Raw genomic sequence first — 19,246 nt, 5'->3', positions numbered from 1 at the left:
CGATGACTGTCGAACGACTTCATTGTTTTTCTTTTTCTCTCAGCTCATCTGTGTGGAGAGGGGTGGAGCCACGTGGGTGAGGCCTGTCTGCGCATCAACTCCAGCCGTGACAGCTATGACAATGCCAGAGTGTACTGCCACAACCTGAGTGGGAGTCTGGCCTCCCTCACCACTCCGAAGGAAGTGGAATTCGTCTTGGATGAAATGCAGAAGTACACGGTGCAGGTAACATGTAGGGGGCAGTAAACAGTGGTGCGCACTATGCGAGGGGGGGGGGGGGGTGTCAGGGGCTGTCCTGTAGGAATGGACTTAATCATATTGCCAGTTTTGCATTAAACTTGATGAGGGTTTTATGACTGAGCCAGCTTGGAAAAGCATTTAGATCCTTTTTTTGTGTCCATTTTGTGTTTTTGGACTTTTTCCACAGTAAAAAAAATAAACTAATGTAAATAACATAAAAACAAAAAAACAGTCAGCCCCATCTCTGTGGACCTATTTACAGATATGTTATTTGGATATGATTATTTAAAGTGGTTGTAAACCCAAGTAAAAAAAAAACCCTGCAAGACTAAGCCTTTGTACACACAGTAGGAAATTCAGATGGAAAATGTCCAATCGGACCATGTTGCCGGATAATCCGACCGTGTGGGGGCTCCATCGGACTTTTTCCATCGGAATGTCCAACCAACAAAGTTTGAGAGCTGGATATAAAATTTTCCGACAACATGATCCGATCGGACTTTATCCAATCGTTTGTAGAGAATTCCGATCGGACAAAGTGCCACGCATGCTCAGATCAATTTACAAGACCAAAGCTATTGGCTACTAGCCTGAACGTAGTCCCGTCATAACAACCGAACGTCATCACGTTCCGTACCATCGGATTTTTAACTTTGTCCAACTATGTGTATGCAACACCAGTTTTGGACAAAATCCGTCAGAAAAAATCCGCCGGATTTTGTTGTCGGAATGTCCGACCGTGTGTACAAGGGTTTAGGCATAATGAGCTAGTATTCATAGCATGCTCATTATGTATTACTGATACATTATGTATTACTTACCTTAGATCAAAGCCCCCGCAGTGGTCCTTGTTCACCACTCCAGCCAGAAACATTGCTCTCGGAGTTACTTCTGGGTATTCCTGGCTCCGGCGCTGTGATTGCCCAGGAGCCACCGGTAATGGCACAGTCTACGTCATACGTGCCATTGCTTCAGTGTGTATTTGAACAACCAAAAGTGTGTTGTAAGGGTTTACAACCAATTTAATAACAGATTTAGGATTCCCGTATAGAGGTGTGTTTCATGGCTTGTGTGCAGCTTTAAAACTGAACTCCAAGCAAATGGCCAAATACACAGGGGAAATACATATTTGGGAATTACTAAAGAATGTGTATTTCTGTCAAGCCAGTCCTGAGATTTGCACAGCTTTTCCACATAGAAAAGCCATGTCTGGCAGGGCAGCGGACTTGGTTTTTCTACTGCAGTTCAGTACAATTAGGCCCCTCACTCACAGCCAGCTTGTTGTTGCAAGAATCAGCGGATTCTTGCTGCAGGAATGACTGGGTTATGTGATAAGCACTGGCCAATCAGCTCATTTAAACTAATGGCTGGCTGACAGCTGCCGCTGTTGATCGTATGTAGCCACACATTAGCTGCGTCTGTCCTGGAACCACAGCTAATTGCTCTGTATGTAGCTACATGCAATCAACAGTGGCCACTGTCACTCCACCATTAGTTTAAATGGGCTGATCGCATAACCTGGTCAATCTGCGGATTCTTGCTGCAGGATTCTGGCAGTCACAACAAACCGGCCTTGTTTAAGGGGCCTTACAGATCTTGTCACTCCCCTACCTTTCACTGGACAGTGAAAAGTGATGAGCTCATCTGTCTGTCACTCTTCTCTCTCCTATCAGCATGTTCCTTGTTAGCACATGAGCATTGTAGCACAACCAATTGACTCCTTTCTGCTCTTCCCTCCCCTCAGTCAGGGCTCTGCTGTACAGGGACTCTAAAGGTGTCCATAGATGGATCGAGTCTTGTCCGGTTCAGCAGAGACTGGGTGAGATGCGATCCATGTATGGGTAGTCTGGTTGTACTGCAGCTGATACAGCGATCGATTTCAGTACAACCAGCCTGTCAGATTTTTTGCACGCCACTACTGCCGGAAGCCATAGCCACCAGCAGTAATCATTATGTTCTGCCTGCATGGAAAGATTCCTGCTGACAGAACAGACAGAATAGTGCTGTGGAAGAGATTCTTCCATCTCACCATGGGGGAAATCAAGTGATTTTCTTTCTTGCAACTTGGTTGCAGGAAGGAAAATTGAATCATCTATGGCCTGCTTATAATGTGTCTGATACTAATCAGATGTAAGTATATACATTGCCCGATGTCCTTTGTCCGATGCCCGGCGTTCATTTTTTTGTGTTCTCAGCAAGTTGTGAGAAATGGACCCAATCACATTTCAGTTATCAGTTTTGCTGCAAACCTGATGAACCAAGTTCTGGTGGTCCTTCAGATGATCTGATCATAAATGCTGAATCATTTTTGGGTTGAGGTTCCAATTTATAGTAGCCAGATGGGTTGGGAAATCAATGACTGGTGTGCCGATATAAACCTATGCAGCATTCGTCTGTTTGGAGAAAATCAGAGAGGGAGGGAATTCTCTATAAATACGGCCATATATCTCACTCAGTTTGTTACTGTAAATTATTCATTTGTCTCATCTGCTGTCATAATCTGGAACCTGTGATGTCTTGGCCTCCAAAACTTTGAGTGAGCAGCAGATGAGGCCCGGCAACGAGAGCAAGAGCCATAACCAGCACTTTACAACAGCGACAAATGGTGCCATTAAACATGGCCTCAAACTGTGACATTGATGAATGATCCAGATTAGTTGGAAGGAGGAAGGAAGGTACTGGGATAGCCAGGAATAAATAAGGGGATAAGAGCATCAGAAAAGTATCGTCAGAGTAGCTTGTTTTAATGGCCTACTTAAAACTGACCTCCAGCCTTACCTTCAGTCTTACACAGTTGTACAAACTCCTATCCTGAAATTGATTACTCGGATTTCACTGCACACTGTGAGCTTGTATTTCTTCCATTTGCGAATAATTGCTCCAACAGTTGTCTACTTCTCACCAAGCTTTTTGCTGATGGTCTTGTAGCTCATTCCAGCCTTGTATAGGTCTACAATCTTGTTCCTGACATCCTTTGATGGCCCTTTGGTCTTGCCCATAATGGTGAGGTTTGAATGGAAGAAAGAGATTCTGTGGACAGATGTCTTTTATACACATAACGTGTTGTTGTTAAGGCCCATAAACACGATCAGACATTTTGACAACAACGGTCCGACGGACCTGTTTTATCGGACCATCCGACCGTGTGCATGCTACTTCGGACAATTGTTTTCATTTTTTCAATGGACAAATGTTCACTGTGCATGCTCTCAATCTTTCCGGTAACAAATGTCCGATGGAGATAATCCGACCATGTGTACACAAGTCCATAGGACTAAAGTCCAAAGTACAAACACACATGCTCAGAACCAATGCTAAAGATCAGACAACAATAGCAGAAGTTGCCCAAAGGGTGGCGGTAAAGAGCTTAAAAACCACGTGATTTGGTGAAAGTTGTCTGAAAATATTCTGCCGTGTGTATGCAGAACAATTTCACGGCCAACACTCTTCAGACCAAAATCCACAGTAAAGTCTGTTGGAAGTCCGATGGTGTGTATGAGGCTTTAGTAGCACCTTCTTAAATTGACAGGACGTTTCTGTGTACCACATGAGTACATGCTATAGCCAGTCTGTGGGAGCCAGAATTATTGTTGGTTGGTAGAGGATCAAATACTTATTTTACTCTTTGAACTGCAGCTCAATTTATAACATTTGTATCATTTTTTTCCTGAATTTTTGGTTGATATTCTGTTTCTATTAAAATACCCCTATGATATAAATTATAGATGCTTCATTTATTTGTAAATGGGCAAACTTACAAAATCTGCAGAAGATCAAATAATTATTTTCCCCACTGTGTATATATATTTATATAATATATTATTAAAAAAAAACACCTTGTCCACAACCAAATGAGTTGCTTCACTGACAACAACCTTTAACAATCCCCTATGGTTCCGGCTTCCGCCCACAACCTTCCACTGAAACTGCCCTACTAAAACTTACCAACGACCTACTAACGACTAAAACCAATGGCCAGTACTCCATACTCGTACTCTTGGACCTCTCTGCTGCCTTTGACACAGTTGACCACCTGCTCCTCTTCAGTAAACTCCACTCCCTTGGCCTCTGTGATTCTGCTTTATCCTGGTTCTCCTACCTATCTCAGAGCACTTTCAGTGTCACAACTCCATCTCCTCCACTCCTCTTCTTCTTTCTGTTGGGGTACCCCAAGACTCCATCCTTGGGCCCCTCCTATTCTCTCTCTATACCTCTTCCCTGAGACAGTTGATAACCTCCCATGACTTCCAATACCACCTCTATGCCAACGACACCCAGATCTATCTCTCCACTCCTCAACTCACCCCCTCGATCTCCTCACAGATCACAAACTGGATTCACACCTATGCATTTTAAGTTCTTTTTGCATTTTGCAGATTTGCACTACAGTCCATTCAACATGGTTTCCCGTGGAACACGTTCCATAGTGCAATATGCAAAAAGCACTAAAAATGCATAGGTGTGCATCTTGTCTTACCGAATGACTTATCGGTATGGATATCACACAACTTTCTCAAACTCAATCTTTCTAAAACTGAGCTTGTTGTTTTTCCTCCTTCCCGGACCCCTCCCCATGACTTTACCATTAAGATCAACAGCACAACCATTGGTCCATCCACACATACCAGGGTGTAATCCTTGACTCTGACCTCTCCTTCAGCCCCTACATCCAATCACTGGCTAAATCTTGCCGCCTTAACCTCCGCAAGATCTCTAGAATTTAACTCTTCCTGACTAACGACATCAGAAAGCAACTTATTTACTCCTTGATAATTTCCTGCCTCAACTACTGCAACTCTCTACTTAATGGACTACCTTTACACAGGCTACCCCACCCCCCCCTTTCAATCTATTATGAATGCTGCTGCTAGACTCATACACCTCACTAACCGATCCGTGACTAATGGCCCTCTCTGCCAATCCCTTCACTGACTTCCACTACCCCGCCATATAAAATTCAAAATACTAACCAAAACTTACAAGGCCATCCACAACATTGCCCCCATCTACATCACCAACCTCATCTGCAGGTATTGCCCAAATTGTCCCCTCAGCTCCTCCCAGGACCTCCTTCTCTCTAGCTCCCCTGTTACCTCCTCCCATGCTCACCTTCAGGACTTCTCCAGAGCCTCTCCCATCCTCTGGAACTCCCCGCCCCAGCATGTCCGATCAACCTGTCCACTTTTAGGAGATCCCTGAAAACCCTGTGTAGGTATACATGTGTCGGTGTCTAATATTTTCTCATATCCCTGTATGTTGTGTTTTTTTTAAGATATACATCCAAAGGTCTTTTAAAAATATCCATACTTCCCGCAGCCGCCACCAATTGTGGGAGAGCATTCTACATCCTTATTACCCTGACAGTGAAGTACCCCCTGCACAGTTTAAGGTTAAACTGCTTCTCCTCCAGTCTCAATGTGTGGCCCTGTGTCCTCATACACTCCCCGGGACTGAATAGTTTTTTCTGCTGGGATCCCCATTGAGGTATTTGTAGATTGCTATCATGTCCCCCCTCACGCATCTCCAGCGAGAATACATTTAATGTTTGCAGCTGGTCCTCGTAATTGAGGTCCTCCATCAAATCATCCCCCGCAGCTATTGCCTTTCATACCACCTTCCCCCTCCCTTTAGAACAGGGGTCTCAAACTGGCGGCCCTCCAGCTGTTGCGAAACTACAATTCCCACAAGGCATTGCAAGGCTGACAGTTACAAGCATGACTCCCAAAGGCAGAGGCATGATGGGACTTGTAGTTTTGCAGCAGCTGGAGGGCCACCAGTTTGAGACCCCCTTTGTGAGGTCAGACATTCTGATGTTGGAAGAGAATGCCTGGCTCTCAGTCTTCGCTCAAATTCATCCCTAAGATGTTCTATCTGGTTGAGGTCAGGACTCTGCAGGCCAATCAAGTTCCTCCACCCCAAACTCACTCATCTGTATCCTTGCTTTATGCACTGGTGAGCAGTCATGTTGGAACAGGAAGGGGCCATCCGCAAACTGTTCCCACAAAGTTGGGAGAGTGAAATTGTCCAAAATGTCTTAGTATGCTGGTGCCTTAAGAGTTCCCTTCGCTGGAACTAAGGGGCCAAGCCCAACCTCTGAAAAACAACCCCACACCATAATCTCCCCTCCACCAAATGATCTGGACCAGTGCATAAAACAAGTTCCATAAAGACATGGATGAGCGAGTTTGGGGTGGAGGATCTTGACTGGCCTGCAGAGAGTCCTGACCTCGAACACATTTTGGATGACTTAGAGTGGAGACTGCAAGCCAGGCCTTCTCTTCCAACATCAGTGCCTGACCTCACAAATGGGCTTCTGGAAGAATGGTCAAACTTTCCCATAGACACACTCCTCAACCTTATGGACATCCTTCCCAGAAGAGTTGAAGCTGTTATAGCTGCAAAGGGTGGACCAACTCAATATTGAACCCTACGGACTAATGCCCCGTATACATGATCAGACATTGGACATTCCCACAACAAAATCCATGTATTTTTTTTTCGGACGGATGTTGGCGCAAACTTGTCTTGCATACACACGGTCACACAAAGTTGGTCGGAAATTGTGAACGTCAAGAACGCGGTAACGTACAACACGTACGACAAGCCGAGAAAAAATCATTTCAATAGTCAGTGGGGCTCTTCTCCTTGATTCCGAGCATGCGTGGAACTTTGTGCGTCGGAATTGTGTACACATGATCAGAATTTCTGACAACAGATTTGCGTGACCAGATCTCAAATATTGTGTTAAGGAAATTCCGATGGAAAATGTCTGATGGAGCCTACACACGGTCAGAATTTACAACAAAAAGCTCCCAACAAACATTTTCCGTGGATAATCCAACCTTGTGTGCGGGGCATAAGACTGGGATACCATTAAAGTTCATGTAAAGGCAGGTGTCTCAATACTTTTGACAATGTAGTATATGTAAATATATATATATAAAAAATAAATGCGCCAATGCACTGTGGAATGTAATGAACTCTACATCTGTACTATATAAATACTGGCAACAAATCCAAGAAAAGACAATATGTATGGTCCACCGTGGGGTTAAAACTCTGCAGTTCAGCATACGGGCACATGGAAACACCATAAAACCCTTATAATCCTCGAGAAGTGCTCTCCATCCTTTCCTTTCACGGCTCAGTCAGGGCACATTTTATGTTTCACATTAAAAATATTTTTTTTTTCCAACTTCATGTACAAGGTCAGCACAATGCACAGAGCGGTGCGGCGTTCCTGAGGTTTTACGATGAGGCAGATAAAACAATGCTATTGTGCACCGAAAAGTCTTTTTTTCTTTATGGTAATCCAGCTCGGCACTCCTAAAACACGTCTGTGTATAAATATACATTATCACAGCGCAAGTGACAAGCTGAGGATTTAAAATGTTACTTTCCAGTTGCCATTGGGGGGAACACTAAATTTTAAAAGCTTAACTCCATTTTTCAGGCTAATGGGACCTTGCGAGGTGGAAGCATGAACTAATCAACTGTGCAGATAATATTTATTAGGTATAGTGGCACAATGCTTGCACGCTTGAAGTATTTATTGCCCCCAAAAAGAATATAAAATCACTTTTCAGGGGACCCGTTTATAAAAGATCCATAATGAATCTAATGTATTTTTTTTCTTGGGAAATTTCATTTCTGAGAGTTTTGCCGGCTTAAGAAGTTGCTTTGGGCAATCTGCCGGATCATTTTAACTAATAAAGAAATGATCTGGAGTCTTCAGTTTCCCAGCAAAACTGACAATTAGATATTATCAACAATTTACACTACAATGTTTATTACTTACAAATATTACTAGCCAGATGTATATTGTGTTTTTAGAAGAACATCTAGCCCTATATTTGAAGCTTGTACTGTGAAGAAGTCTTTCACGATGTGGTGGTTAGGCCTCTTTTCCCCCAGACGCATAGAGTGCCCCATGTCCTTTGCAATGAGCTTAAAGTGAACAATTTTGTACCAGGTTCACTATATGGACCATGATCTCTGATTACACCCGGGCAATCAGAGATTATGGAGCCACATAGTATACACACACACAGTATACAATTACACAGTATGCACATACATGTACACACAGTATACACAGACATGTTTCTATTGGCTGAGAAGGTACTGGAGAAGTGGGGCAGCTATAATCTCAGGATTTTTAGACCAAAAGGATGTAGGTAAGGAACATTTCAGAAACAGATGTAAAAAAAAACAGATTTTTACATACTGTTCCTGGTTTTACTGAGGCTGGCAACCCTGATGGGGCCCCCTAGTGGCCCGGGGCCCTCGGGCAGTGCCCTAGTGGCCAAATGGTCAGTCCGCCCCTGGGTAGTACTAATGCTTTGTATGGTATTGTATTATGCCTATACCTCTTTCATACAAGAAAGTATTTTGTGCGCAGGTTTGTAAATCCGCAGTGACAATACTGATAGTTACTCTCCCTGTGGAATTTTTTTCATCCAACTACAGTGCAAGCCGGCACAGCCTACATGAGAGTGGCAACTCTGATTTCAGAAGCAGTGCAGCAATGTTGCCCCACCATCACAGGAAGTTGCATTAGGTGGACTTCTCTGGCACTATCAATAAGTATTTATGGGACTTTTCAGGCGAACTAAGATAAAAAGTATAATTGATTGTTTCAGCACATATTTTGTTGAATGGGAGGCGATTGTTCTACCTAAAGTATATGATCTACCAGACCTCCCAGGTCCTTCATCATTGCCTTGCATGCTGTGCCTGCTATGAGGGGCTCCCACTCTCCCTGCTGGATTTTAGATTAAAAAATAATGTAACAGGAGGAGAGCCTGCAAGACTTCACCAATAGCTAAAATACAATATTAGATGAACTGTCCCTTTAATTCTCTCTTGTTTTCTTGTTGCAGAAACTATCGCCCTGGGTGGGCTTACGGAAGATCAACGTGTCCTATTGGGGCTGGGAAGATATGTGCCCGTTCACCAACACTACTCTCCAGTGGCTTCCAGGAGAGCCGAGCGATTCCGGCTTCTGCGCTTATCTGGCGAGAGCTGAGGTGGCGGGACTGAAGGCCAACCCATGCACTGCCATGACGGACGGCCTGGTGTGTGAGAAGCCAGTTGGTAGGTGTGACATATCTTTTTGGCAAAGAAGATGTCATTATCATACAGGATCTATAGAGCACCAACAGTTTGCGCAACGCTTTACAACATGAGGGCAGACAATACAATTCAATACAAAAGGAATCAGAGGGCCCTGCTCCTTAGAGTTTACAATCTGGGATATCTGGGTAATCTATAGCTTTGTCTTCATTCAGCAGGGTACTGTTTTCTGCAGGTTTGGAGGTGTACCAGACAAGTAGTGTTTAAGAAATTTCAGCATATTTAGCAGTAGGCAATATTGGCTTCAATGCACAACCTTAAATCAGTCTTTAGGTATGCTCTAAGTGTTGCCAGAGAAAACTGTGCTTGCACATGCATGTTACCAGTAACAACTAGGGTTGTCAACGCGTTTATGGAAAATCACACACATCTCGTTCATCAGGATTTGACAATTCATAATTAAGTAAGGCTACCAGACATTCAAATTGAAATGCAGAAAAATCCTATTGACCATGCCCATGTTTAGCCACACCCACAAAACCCCACTAATTTGTAGCCACACCCACAAAATCACTCTCCTAACACGAGCAAGCAATAGGTCACAGACGTTTGGAACAAGAGATGTTAAAGGTCTTTTGCCTTGGGCACTATGAATACTGAAATAAAGTGATGTAGCCCACCACAGTGAATTGTGGGTGTGGCCTAATTAGGGTAATAGTGGAAGATCCATAAAAGTGTATGGTCAAATAACACCTGAGCCTACTTGGCTATGAGACAAGAGCATGTATTGCTCTTGGTCACATACGGTCAGGAGTATATAATGCACAGAGTGCAGAGGCCAGAAGTATGTAACAGAGAATGCAGGAATCCGGGGTATGTAACATACAGATTGCAGAGGTCAGGAGAATGTAAGTCACTGAGGGCAGGGGTCAAAAGTGTGTAACACACAGAGCACAGGGATTAGGAGTGGGTAACGTAGAGGTTGCACAATGCACAGAGCATAAGGATCCGGAGTATGAAACCACAGAGTGCAGGCGTCACACGTGTGTAACATACAGTGTGCAGAGGTCAGGAATGTGTAACATACAAAGCGCAAGGGTCAAGAGTGTGCAATATGTTGAATACAGGTGTCAGAAATATGTAACTTACATGGTGTAGGGATTAGGAGAGCGTAAGGTACAGAGTGCGGTAGTCAGACAGGTGTAAGACCCCTTTCACAATGAAGGCACTTTACAGGCGTTTTAGCGCTAAAGATATCACCTGTAAAGCTCCCATAAACTTCATCCCCTGTCTCCCCAGACTGTCACCCTCACACTGGGGTGGTGCACTTGCAGGACGGAAAAAAAAGTCCTGCAAGCACCATCTTTGGGGTGGTGTATCCACCGCTCTTAAACCGCCCCTGCCATTGAAATCAATGGGCAGCGCTGCTGAAGCACTTGCAAAGCGCTTTGTCAACAGCGCTTTTAACCCTTGTTAATTTTGGGGTTAAAAGCGCCCTGCTCCCACCCACACAGCGCCGGCAAAGCACCACTAAAACGAGCGGCACATTACCACTAATGCGGCCCGCACCCCTGTGTGAAAGGGCTGTAAGGTAGAGAGTGCAGAGGTCAGGAGAGCATGACACATGGAACGCAGCGATCAGGCAAATTAACTTCCTGTCAGTAAAAATACCCCGATATAAATCTGTTTGCCACAAATCCATCCCACTACAAAGTTCTGTTTCCCCTAAAATTACCCCCAGTACAGACCTTCCCCCCTCCCCCAAATCCCCCTTCCCCAGTACAGACCTTCCCCCTCCCCCAAATCCCCCTTCCCCAGTACAGACCTTCCCCCTCCCCCAAATCCCCCTTCCCCAGTACAGACCTTTACCCTATGCTGGTACTGACCTTGTCCCATTCCCCCTGCCCAGCACAGACTCCAATTATAGACCTCTTCCAAGGTACAGGTTCTTCCCCAGTACAGGACTCTCCCCTCCTCTCTTTGCCAATACAGACCCCTCTACTACAGATCACAGACTTGCCTTACAATCCCCCCACCCAAGTCCATTTACCAGAACCCAGATACAGCGGTGGGGCATAATGAGGGGGAAGTTCTCAGAGTACAGAGCTAAAGAGTAGCTGTGTCTGAGCTCTAAACAAGCTAGCGGCTAAAGTGCAGATGGCACTTGCAGTGGTAAAACTTAAAAAAATAAGAAAAATGAGTGGTCACGGTATTGGGACCCAAGGCACCCAGCAAGAAATAGAGGTGCCTGGTATTGGGGTACACTTGTTTCCCAGGGATAAATGGTAATCACATGATGAAGTGGACCATGATTTTCCTGAAGTACATTGATTGATTGTACACGCTGTTGCTGGTAACATGCATGTGCAGAGATTATATCTTGTTTTTCCAGACTCTTTAATTACGCAGATGTGACAAAGTCCTAGTTGGTTCCCCATTCATGGCACAGTCTATAGGCAGAGGCCTAGGAGGATGGGACTCTCCCTAATTGTCACACAGGGAGAAATGAAGCTACACAGAACTCCATGTTTTCTTGGTATATTATAAAAGTTGCCTCCTGACTCCCCCATCATCTAATCCCTATAGTGTCTCCCCCCCCGTTACCTGCATCATTATGAAGGACTCAGGAGAGCTGAGCTAGATGTGTTGGCGTCAGATACAGCTTTACTGTTCTGTGTAATGAGCGCAGCAATCTCTCTAGCTGTGTGTTGTGTTTCCTAGAACACCCCCATCACCTGTGCTGTATATTTCCTGCGCCATTGCAGTAAATTGTCTTGTCGTACTTTGCTTTGTACTTCCTCCTCCAGGGTCGCTCACCCCATGTTACGTTCTTTATCCCTGCGGGCATTATTAAATCTGCTACAAGCCCGTTACCTGCTCTGTAAGTTTATCTCCGACATCTCCCTAGAACTTCTAGAAGGAGAAAGAGAAAAGTTCATATTTTAGAACCAAAACATTCTGTGATCTTGGACATTGTTCTCTGGGAAATTAGATTGCGCCATTTAGCGAACAATCAAACTTTGGAATAAAGCAAATTTTTCCTCTGCACCATGACACGGAGGGTTGGCTATGAGGGGTGTGTGGCTCTGTCACCCCGGTATGGACTTCTAAGTCTTCTTACAGCACTGAAACTTTGAGAGATTTAGAAAATGAAGTTTCCAAGAAAGACAGTGGCAGTTCTATAGGATGAGGCTTCGTTCTGCAGGCTAGCCTGAACTCCAGCCTCCCCTCTTTAGCTTAGTTCACATAAATGTGAATTGGATGTGTTTTGAACCCACATCCGATTTGCATGACATGAATCAGCAGATTTTTCTATGAAGCCAGTTAAAATATATGCGGTGCAGTGGCAGTGCAAATGTGCTACGCATTAAAGAGTCCTGTGTGTTTTCTGAGCACTGAGGTGTGATTCAGATGCGAATTCCAGGCACACTGCCTTCTATGGGAACGCATCTCACTTGACAGTTCTTAAATAGCTAAGGGGTAACCCACCCCCCGTGACATCATCAACTTAGCATGACCTGTCGGTGATGTCACAAGAAAATTAGGCCACCAGTGAAGTCGCCTGGTGGCCCCACCCCTTAACTATTTAAGAACTGTCAAATGGTGGAGTGGGCAGAGGGTGGCAGCCAGCGACTGGTGCAGAGCTATTTTTTATTTATCTTTTTCGGGTCAGTGTCGGCGTTCATCGCGATTGACGCTGGAGCTACACTGGGAGACTTTGTTTTTAACAATTCCTTTATGTAAAAAAAAACTGTCTCTCTGGGGGTTATTTACGAAAGGCAAATCCACTTTGCACTGAAAGTGCACTTGGAAGTGCAGTCACTGTAGATCTGAGAGGAACATGCAAGGAAAATAAAAAACAGCATTTCAACTTGCACATGATTGGATGATAAAATCAGCAGAGCTTCCACTCATTTCAAATCTACCCCTTAGATTTAAAGGAACTGTACTTCCAAGTGCATTTGTAGTGGAAAGTGGATTTGCCTTTCATAAATAACCCCCTCTGTTTTGATTTCACATAAAGGAGAGACTGGATCTGGGGCCCCCTTGTTAAAGGTGCTTCCAGATGCCAATAAGCCCCCTTCCCACAAACCCCCACAACCACCGGCCAGGGTTGTGGGAAAGAGGCCCTTGTGCCCATCAACATGAGGACAAGGTGCTTTAGGGCGGAGGGTGCAGAGCACCCCCCCTATGTTGAGGACATGTGGCCTAGTATGGTTCAGTAGGGCCAGGCTGCATGCTCGGATAAGAGTCTGGCATGGTTTTTGGAGGGGACCCCACTCCATTTTATCATTTTGGCTTGGGGTTCCCCTTAAAACCCATCAGCGGGGAACAGCTGAGCCATCCATTAAGAATGACATGGTAGCCGGCTTCCTGGCCTGCTCCTTAACAACCAGCTATTGTAAAAGACGCATCTGATGGCTAATAAAAATGCCTGTTAAAGACCTGCAGATCATTGTCACAGTAATACACACCTCTTTTTCTTGTTGGTTCGTTTGCCTTCTCGTTGGAAAGTAGTTAGTTTACATACATCGTTTGTGTATATTTGACTATTTTTGTGTCAATCATTCAAGGGTCCGTTCACCATGGGTATGCAAGATAATAAAAATTATATTAAGGATATGGATATTACTAGTTTGCTCTGTAATACATGGAACTGTTATACCTTAGCTTTCTGAGCCTTGTACATCCTTTGTACACTGTATTAACTTTACTGTATATGCCGATGGTTTCCTCCTGAATGTGGTCTTTGTTTATTGTACAACTGCATTTGTAACACAATAAAATGTATTTTTCTGATTAAAAAAAAAAAAAAAGATGCATCTGAACCGTATCTGAATTTGCAGCTGAACAGCTGCTTTGGAAATTCGCAATGAAAATGGAGTGGCAATTTGCTCCGGACATGTGTGAATGGCGCCTCCTGTACTGAAATCGCTTACTTTGATTTTATTGCACACTGTGAGCTTCTCACAATGTGCATTAGAAGCTGCAGCATGTCAGATAGAGCCTACCTGGCTGGAGGCCATCCAGCACCATCTAGCCCTTGCCGTCACAGCCTGTCTATGGCCCATCCCTTTAATTCACTGGATTTTAGTGTTTCAATTATGGAGGCACAGCATCACATGTGGGTGTGAAAGTGGTTGTAATCTCTCTAAAAAATAAAATAAAACAACCTGCAAGAAAAAAGGCATAATGAGCTAGTATGCACCGCATACTAGTTCATTATAAAAAAAAAAACATACTTTAGATCAAAGCTGTTGCAGTGGTCCCTGTACACCGCTGTGACCAGCGACACGTCACCCAGAGTTATTTCCAGGTTTGCGGGCTCTCGAACTGTGATTGGGTCAGGGCACAGCTACTGAAGAAATGGCACGAGCGAGATGTTTGTTCAGTGCGCATGTGCCGATGATGTCAGCACACGCGGATACAGTGAATATCTCCTTAAATGGTGCAAGTTTAGGAGATATTCATGGTACCTATAGGTAAGCCTTATTATAAGCTTACCTGTAGGTAAAAGTGGTAGTACAGGGTTTACAACCACTTTACCTAGGGCATTCTGCATACAAATACAACCTGTCTAGGAATGCCCACTTATCCAGCCTAAGGATGTGCTCCGGCGTGTTCGCCCAGACTGATATCCATCCATGAATTAATTTTGATATTTACATAGGAGTGAAGACCACTGCTTGAATCAGGGCTGAGGACTCTTGATAGGGAAACTGAGGCAGGGTGCTGTGATGTATTCAGGAAGCTCTGTACAGCACCCTCAATGTCAGGTAGGCAGTTGGGAGCTATGGTATTACATGTTGTCAGAAAGCACATGCCAGTTCCATGGTAGCAATGTCAAAATTAAAGCCTGATCATGCTGAGCTTGTTTAAATTTGTGCAGTCCCAGCTCACTTGTGTTTCAGGCCTCTTTCTTGGTCGCTTTTCCAGCTATAAGAATGCCTGATCCAGAGAGAGGCTTGGAACTCAGGAAGCTGGGACAGTATCATCGATCACTGCTGAGGCTTGGAGCACAGTAAGCTGGGACTGCACAAATTCAAACAAGCTCAGTGTGGTCAGGCTTTTAACATTGCTACCATGGAACTGGTATGTGTTTCTGAAAACACGTAATACAACAAGTTTGCTTAAAAAAAAATCTAGGAAGAGGAAAGCTAAGCTGAGAATGCTTCTAGAAAGTAAAATGTGGACTTGAGATATGTGTATACATGCAAGACTGGTGAGATTTCCTCTCATTTCCAAGAGGGAGAAAAGGGGATTCGGAAGTGCTGTCATTTTTTTGTGTGTTTATTATTGTCAATTGTGCCCATAAGGTGATGGGAATTGGTCAGCAGCTCTAACTAGGATTTAGCATGTTCTACATTGTACTGTATGCTATTTACTGGCTAATAGTTAATCAACTTTGAGACAAAAATCTCTTCCAGGAGTTGAGGGCCAGAAAAAAGCAAAACAATCTCCATTGTAAAAGCACAGGGATGGTGGGAACCCCTAATGATGGGCACAGAAGGTGTGCAGACCTGGGAACCCAGCACAGTGATGGTGGGAACCCCTCATAATGGGCACAACAGGTGTGCAGACCTGGGAACTCAGCACAGTGATGGTGGGAACCCCTCATAATGGGCACAACAGGTGTGCAGACCTGGGAACTCAGCACAGTGATGGTGGGAACCCCTCATAATGGGCACAACAGGTGTGCAGACCTGGGAGCTCATCACAGGGATGGTGGGAACCCCTAATAATGGGCACAACAGGTGTGCAGACCTGGAAACTCAGCACAGGGATTGTGGGAACCCCTCATAATGGGCACAACAGGTGTGCAGACCTGAGAGCTCATTCCAGGGATGGTGGGAACCCCTCATAATGAGTGCAGCAGGTGTGCAGACCTGAGAGTGCATCACAGGGATGGTGGGAACTCCTAATAATGGGCACAGAAGGTGTGCAGACCTGGGAACTCAGCACAGGGATGGTGGGAACCCCTCATAATGGGCACAACAGGTGTGCAGACCTGAGAGCTCATCACAGGGATGGTGGGAACCCCTCATAATGAGCGCAGCAGGTGTGCAGACCTGGGAGTGCATCACAGGCATTGTGGGAACCCCTAATAATGGGCACAGAAGGTGTGCAGACCTGGGAACTCAGCACAGGGATGGCCGGAACCCCTCATAATGGGCACAACAGGTGCACCGTTTATTTTGTTCTTTCTGGTTTGTATAGTCATATTCAATTATTTTGTAAATATGTTTTATTTATTATGGTTTTATTGTGTATATAAGTTGTTGTTTGTAAGATTTTCAATAAACAAAATTAACCCCTCATAATGTGCACAACAGGTGTGCAGAACTGGAAGCTTGGCACAGGGAGGTGGGAACCCCTCATAATGGGCAAGGCAGGTGTGCAAACCTGGAAGCTTAGTGCAGGGTTGGTGGGAAATCCTTAATATTGGGCACAGCAGGTGTGTAGAACCAGGAACTCCCTACAGAGACCTCACCAGTAGCTTCCTTGAGAGACAGAAAAGACTATCAGAAAGTTTACCTCTCCAGCATCTGCAGAAATATCTGTTTTGGGTGGCGTGACCCTTAAAGGCTAACCTGCACTTTTGTGGGGTAGGGGATAACAAATAAAGAAAATATATAATATAATATAATATAGTGTATACAATTGTGACAAAAGTCAATATTATAATTGAATGTTATTAAAAAATACCTTTCCTTTTCAATCCGCAGCTGCTGTAATTTTCTGTAAATGCAATATGGCTACCTGGAGATGTTCTGTACACAGAATGTGTACAGAACACCCCCCCAGAAACATCATTTGCTGCTTGTGTGATTGGCTGAACCAATTTTCACAAAAGCCTGCACTAAGATATAAGTCAGATTTCTGGCATCCCCTGGAACAATAATGTCATTTTTGGTGAGATACTCCCAATAGGAACATGTCTAAAGCGATGCAGACCCTGCACCTTTCTTCATTAGAGCCCTGCAGGTGCACAGCTGATTGATAATTATGAGGCCACTCCCATTAGATTCACTTTCCCACATGGGCACAGAGGAACACACAGGAATCTTTTTCCTCAACAAAAGTGGGGTTATGCTTTAATAAGCCACATTTTCCTTATACTGTTAGAATGAACGCTCTCCATACTCTGCACCACATATGAAGCAGGGAGGCTGTAGATGACACCATGAGCAAAGCTATTAGCTAATGAAAGGAGCGAGGTGAAGGTCACTGTGAGCCGCCTTCGCTATACAGTATAATGATAATGTATAAATATAACTCGATTATCTGGATGGCAGGGTGCCTCTTACACACGCAGCTCCTCCGCCATAATTATATTTCCATTTAAGTGCTTTATAGAGGTAACCAGCAACCCATATTAGCTAAGAGAGGATCTTTGGCATACCACCTACCCAGGTTCTCTGCTAGATTTGACGTTGTATTATTGTACCAGCAAAACCAAAATACAATCTGCAGTATGTGAAAGAGCTGCACAGTACACAGCTGCTGTGTAAAGGATCCTTATGCATACTGATCATAAAATAGAAAATACTGTATAATGTACATTTATATGTATAGTGAAACATGTTCCTGCCTTCTGCCGCCTGTGTTTCATTGGGAAGATTTTCCTTAATATCCTGTTCTAAAAATACAACAGTAAACGCAGGGAAATTCTCTCCTTGATGTCCCTGGAGAAGGTGTCCCCTATGCAAGATTTCCCCCATTCCAATTTTGGTGACAGTTCTTTAGGATTTTTTTTAGGGTTGCACTGATACTAATATCGGTATAGCTGCCGATACGAGTATTTGCACAAGTATCGGTACTCGTGCAAATGCACCGATACTTTCAGGCTCGGTTCTTTGAGCTGTCAGTGGGTCTCCCCTGTTGACAGCTGAAGTGTTAAAGTGCTGTCAAAAAAAATAAATGTTTAGTAACCACTTAAGCCCCGGACCAATGTGCAGCCAAAGGACCAAGCCCTTTTTTGCGATTCGGCACTGCATTGCTTTAACTGACAATTGCGCGGTCGTGCGACGTGGCTCCTAAACAAAATTGGTGTCCTTTTTTCCCCACAAATATAGCTTTCTTTTGGGGGTATTTGATCACCTTTGCGCTATAAACAAAAATAGAGCGACAATTTTGAAAAAAATGCTTTATTTTTTACTTTTTGCTATAATAAATATCCCCCAAAAATATATATAAAAAAAAAAACGGTTTCCTCAGTTTAGGCGGATATGTATTCTACATATTTTTGGTAAAAAACATTGCAATTAGCGATTATTGATTGTTTTGTGCAAAAGTTATAGCGTTTACAAAATAGGGAATTGTTTTATTAAGCATTTTTATGAATTTTTTTGGTTTTACTAGTAATGGCGGCAATCAGCGATTTTTATTGTGACTGCGACATTATGGCGGACATATCAGACATTTTTGACACATTTTTGGGGCCATTGTCATTTATACAGCAATCAGTGCTATTTAAATGCACTGATTCCTGTGTAAATGACACTGGCAGTGAAGGAGTTAACCACTAGGGGGTGGGGAGGGGTTAAGTGTGTGTGTGTGTGTTTTTTTTTTTTAACTGTAGGGGGCGTGGCTTGGCGTCTGATGTCAGACTTCACTGATCGGCTTTCCCTATAACAGGGAACAGTCGATCAGTGACAGGCTCAGTAAGAAGCACGGGGAGAGGTTTGTTTACACAGACCTCTCCTCGTTCTTCAGCTCTGTGACCCGATCGCAGGACACAAGCGGCGATTGGGTCCACTGGTCCCACGGTCACGGAGCTCGGCACTTTAAGTGCCCAGCCCAACCCATGGCTGGGCACTTAAAGAGCAACGTACAGGTACGTACTTGTGCCCAGCCGTGCCATTCTGCCGACATTATGTGCAGGAGGCGGGCCTTAAGCAGTTAACAACATAGCTCAGGGCTGAAACAT

At 44.2% G+C, this 19,246-nt stretch overlaps 1 protein-coding gene across 1 annotated transcript in view; it reads left to right on the top strand.

The window, feature by feature from the left end:
* Positions 1–19,246, top strand: part of ATRNL1 (attractin like 1) — a 1,004,401-nt gene that overhangs the window by 357,879 nt on the left and 627,276 nt on the right. Inside the window, exons 15-16 of the mRNA XM_077454933.1 lie at positions 44–225; positions 9,123–9,336. Coding sequence (XP_077311059.1) covers positions 44–225; positions 9,123–9,336 — 396 coding nt within the window. The remainder of the gene's footprint in view (positions 1–43; positions 226–9,122; positions 9,337–19,246) is intronic.

The sequence above is a fragment of the Lithobates pipiens genome, unplaced genomic scaffold (assembly GCF_037356315.1).
Source record: "Lithobates pipiens isolate NorthernLeopardFrog02 unplaced genomic scaffold, aLitPip1_a1.2 Scaffold_25, whole genome shotgun sequence".
Lineage (NCBI taxonomy): Eukaryota > Metazoa > Chordata > Amphibia > Anura > Ranidae > Lithobates > Lithobates pipiens.
This window is presented reverse-complemented; position numbering and strand designations above follow the sequence as displayed.